A 3,894-nucleotide genomic window follows, 5' to 3' on the forward strand; every position below is an offset into this window, starting at 1 on the left:
TCAGGCTTCAAACTCAGGCCACTGGCTTATGGTCTCGTAGAGGGCGTCCTCAGGGCATTCGGTTGACTTCATGTCGCGATGCCCCTTCAGGGTGTAGCTTTCACTCAGGAAGCCCCCGGAGACAGCACTTTGGATCAGGCTCTTGGCAACGGTCAGGGTGGTGATGTCAGGGGCTGTTTCTGCAGGACACCAGCAGCCCCCTGTTAATTTCACACACGCCCCTGGCCCCTCTCTGCTGCTCAGGGGATGTGAATGTGGCCTGAGTAAGTAGACACTCTCTAGCCACGTTCTTGATTGGCCATGTCAGTGTCTCCCCCGCCCCCCACCATTGTGTTTGGTAATGCATCTCCCTGCCTCCACACACACATTTGCTTCGCCACGCTCCCCCTCCCCCTCCCTTTCCTGACCCTGTGCCCCAGCCCAGTGCCCCACCGTGGTGGAACCAAGAGCAGCTGTGGACTTCCTAGTTCCCCTGGGGGCCTAGCAGGGAAATCTATACAGACGGGAACCATGTACTGGAGAAGCTGCCCAGGAAGCTGATTCCCAGTGACTTATCGTTCCAGTTCTTGGCATGGGCCCCCATGGTGCTCCAACCTCTGCCCTCGTAGACTGTGTCGTCTTCGCCGATGAGGAAGCAGCAGGCAGAGCGCAGTGTGAGACCTGCACAGGCATGTCGGCCGCACCCTCCCCTCCCCATCGCTCTCGGCAGCTCCCCCAGGGTCGTCGCTGGCCCGGCCCGGGTTTGAACCTGGGACCATCAGAGCTAGAAGCTCAATCCTCTGCCATGGAGCTAAAGACCCACTGAGGAAAAGGACTGGAATGGAGGGGCCCTAACCAGTATTGCACTGTTTGGCCATTAGCTGGCGCTGTGTGTAACCCCCCTTATGGAAGGCACCAAGGGCCCCACCTGGACATAGCTGGGGGTCGAGTGAGGGCTGTAGCGGGCCCAGATGTGGGGCAGGAGAACAGCACTGGGAGCCGCTGCTCTGCAGGAAATTCCCAGCTGGGTTTCCATCTCCCGACATCACCATCTCAAAACATTTCATGGAGCAAAATCTCTGGCCAGGTTTTCGTTGCAGGGCGTCAGGCCGGCTGCAGGGAAACGTGTCAATAACGCCGGCATGGGGCGGTGTCACAGAGGCCTTTGCTGGCCCCCACCCCACCCCATTGCCACGGCTCCAGCCCCACACACAAATGCTGTAGGAGTGTAACTGTCCCAGGATAGTTAACACATTACAGCCCCGGTGGGGGGACAATCCTCGGTGCTTACGGTGACAGCACTGCCGAGAACACATGTTAAACCAATCAGCGAACCACCCGCCTGCTAATGGGCTTACCAGGGATCCCTCCCCTGACTCCAGCCAGGGCTCCGGCCGGGGTGCAGCCCGTCAAACCCACCCACGGGCTTTTCAGTGCTTCCAAGCTCAGCACGGCTTCTGCTGTGAACATGACCCCTGGGAATCTGTGAGTGCCGCAGGCCGGTCCCTCGATCTGGGAACAGGTCATTCGCAGCCAGTGTCTCGCTCCCCAGGGCGTCGTTTTGAAAGGCTGGGGGCAGAGGTGGGAATTTGCATCCCCGCCTTGGCTGGTCGGTCTTTTTACAAGTGTCCTGTGATGGTCCTGACCCTTCCCAGGGTTTGCTGGAGTCACGTCTCCCCCAGAGGCATCACGTCCCATCCCCCCAGACTCCAGACCCATTTGCATTTGTAATACAATGAACTCCGGAAATACCCACACTTCGTCCAACCAGCTTTGTGCACGGTCTGGGAGGAAACTGCTGTCTGTGGCCCATCTCCCCCTACAGAAATGGGTGGAACCAAGTGCTGTCCGGCACTCTTGGAGAACCCATTGCCTTAGTACCTGGACAGGTTTCTCCTCTGCCTGGCATTTCTGCTATGGCCTGTCACAATGTCACGTTTTGACATTGCATTTAAGAAGCATTCTGCCATCACCCCAGCACCCGGCCTTCACAAACCCGCCCGGTCGGCTGGCAGCCTCCTACCCCAGTTCTCTCTAGAGCCCCTGGGCCGATCTCTCCCACGCCCCTCCTTACTCGGGGTGCCCCCAAACCTTTTCCTTCCAGCATGCAGTTCATTTTCTTAACTTCCGACACGGCTCAGCTGCATTATTAACGATGAGGCTTGTCCTGCTCCATCACATCCTCCGGGTCCTCCTCGCACTCAGCCGGCTTCCCCGGTGCTCCCAGTGTCACCGCAGCCAATTGCTCCTGTGCTGGCCGATGAGCACTTCCACCATCCTCCGCCCGTTTCTGACAACCCCACGTCTGCACCGTCTGCTCAGCTCCTTCCCCTCGCCCGCCTTCCCCTTTCCTTGCGGCACTCGCCAGCCGCCCGTTGACTTCCCCATTCTGCGACTTCCCTTTCTGAGCATTTACGGTCACTTCCTTAAGCTTCTGATTAAAAGCCTCGTGCGCCTGATGCTGAGCTGCCGCCCCAGGTCACGCTTTCCCCTCCACTCTCTGGTGAGCCTCAGAGACAAGCAGCGCACATGTGTGATCCCACGGGCCGGCCGGCCGCTGTGCGGCCCCAGATCCTCCATGCATAACAGCACATTTCTTTACAAACAATCCAAGCCTTCCTTTACTATTTCGGCCATTCTTTGCCCTCGTTTTACTCTTGATGGAGTTAACGTTTTGCTGGATCTAGTCTTACATCTCTTCTTCAAACTTTTCCCCTCCCCTGTAGGCCCCTAGTCTGTCCCAGCCAGAGTTTCCACACACGGCTAGGTCTTTACTCCCGACACAGAGGTTGTTACCCTGCCCGGTCCTGTTCCAGCTAGTAAACTTGGGTTGGAGGATCCCCCAGGGAAGCAGATTTATTACCAATTCAGCTTCGATCTTACTTCCTACTTAAAGAGACCTCAAGGACCCAAGCCCCAGCCAGTATTTATTAGTTATTAGTACAGCGCTCAAACAGAAAGGCAGATCCATTACCACGTCTGCTGAACCAAATTTTGCAGCCGTTGATGTAAACGACAGACTGATCCCTGTGATGTCTTTTGCCACGGCTTGCATACAGCCTTGCATTGGGAAAGAGGAAGAGATAAGCTGGAACTAAGTTACCTATAAGTAGTCCAAGCTGTATGCAAGCCATGGCAAAAGACATCACGGGGATCACTCTGTCGCCTGCAAAATTTGTGTCTGGTAAATATCATAGACTTCCCAGCACACAATCACACATCTGCTGCTTAAGCATAAACTTTTACCATCACTATGTTATTTATACATTTCCATTTGTTTGTGGTTAGTACATTTCTCGCACAATTGCGTGGCAACGCAAATAACAGGGCGCTAGGCTAAAAATTTTAGCAAACTGGCATTTTTCACAGCCTGTGAGAGTTTAGCAGCTTTCCCAAAGCATCTCGGGAGTTCGGGTCACCAGCTGGCCTGAGGTCTGATAGTAATTTGGCCTCTACCAGTCAACAAACCTTTGTACTGGTATAACGGCATCCCCATGGATGGGGTGGGGGGGTGTTGTAATGTTTTAACTAGACCGGTCCAGTTAAAGTCCTCAGGCTTTTGCATACACACATGGCCGGCCTGCGGAGTGACCTTGGTTAAGTCACGTCCCCCTTGTGTGCCTCAGTTTCCCCATCTATAAAGTGGGGATAGTAATGCCAACTTCCTTTGTGAAGGGCGTTGAGATCTGCTGGAGAAAGGGGCTAGCTCAGGGCCAGGTGTTATAACTGGGGAGCAAGAGGGTCTGTCGCTGCCCCAGGCAGGTTGTGGGAGCACTGGAATAGGTTATCTAGGGAGGTGGTGGAATCTCCATCCTTAGAAGTTTTTAAGGCCTGGCTTGACAACGCCCTGGCTGGGATGATTTAGTTTGGGTTGGTCCTGGTTTGAGCAGGGGGTTGGGCTAGATACCTCCTGAG

General features: G+C 55.1%; 1 protein-coding gene across 1 annotated transcript; it reads right to left on the reverse strand.

Annotated features, from left to right (window-relative positions):
- LOC144278991 (peptidoglycan-recognition protein SC2-like) lies at positions 1–2,095 on the reverse strand. Its single transcript, XM_077840395.1, has 4 exons — positions 2,071–2,095; positions 1,341–1,548; positions 517–638; positions 1–179 (listed from the first exon to the last, which is right to left on the reverse strand). The coding sequence occupies exons 1-4, from the start codon at positions 2,093–2,095 to the stop codon at positions 1–3; spliced, it is 534 nt and encodes a 177-aa protein (XP_077696521.1).
- Between the last annotated feature and the right edge of the window lie 1,799 nt (positions 2,096–3,894).

Source organism: Eretmochelys imbricata, chromosome 23 (assembly GCF_965152235.1).
Source record: "Eretmochelys imbricata isolate rEreImb1 chromosome 23, rEreImb1.hap1, whole genome shotgun sequence".
NCBI classification, from domain to species: Eukaryota; Metazoa; Chordata; order Testudines; family Cheloniidae; genus Eretmochelys; species Eretmochelys imbricata.

What these genes read in the sequence shown, in the direction of transcription:
- LOC144278991 (XM_077840395.1), bottom strand. Translation starts at nt 2,095, where the DNA reads ATGAACTGCATGCTGGAAGGAAAAG. An exon ending in CTGCATGCTGGAAGGAAAAG is followed by an intron (nt 1,549 to 2,070) that starts GTTTGGGGGCAC and finishes CTCTGCCCCCAG; the next exon opens with CCTTTCAAAACGACGCCCTG. An exon ending in CTTCCTGGGCAGCTTCTCCA is followed by an intron (nt 180 to 516) that starts GTACATGGTTCC and finishes GGTGTCCTGCAG; the next exon opens with AAACAGCCCCTGACATCACC.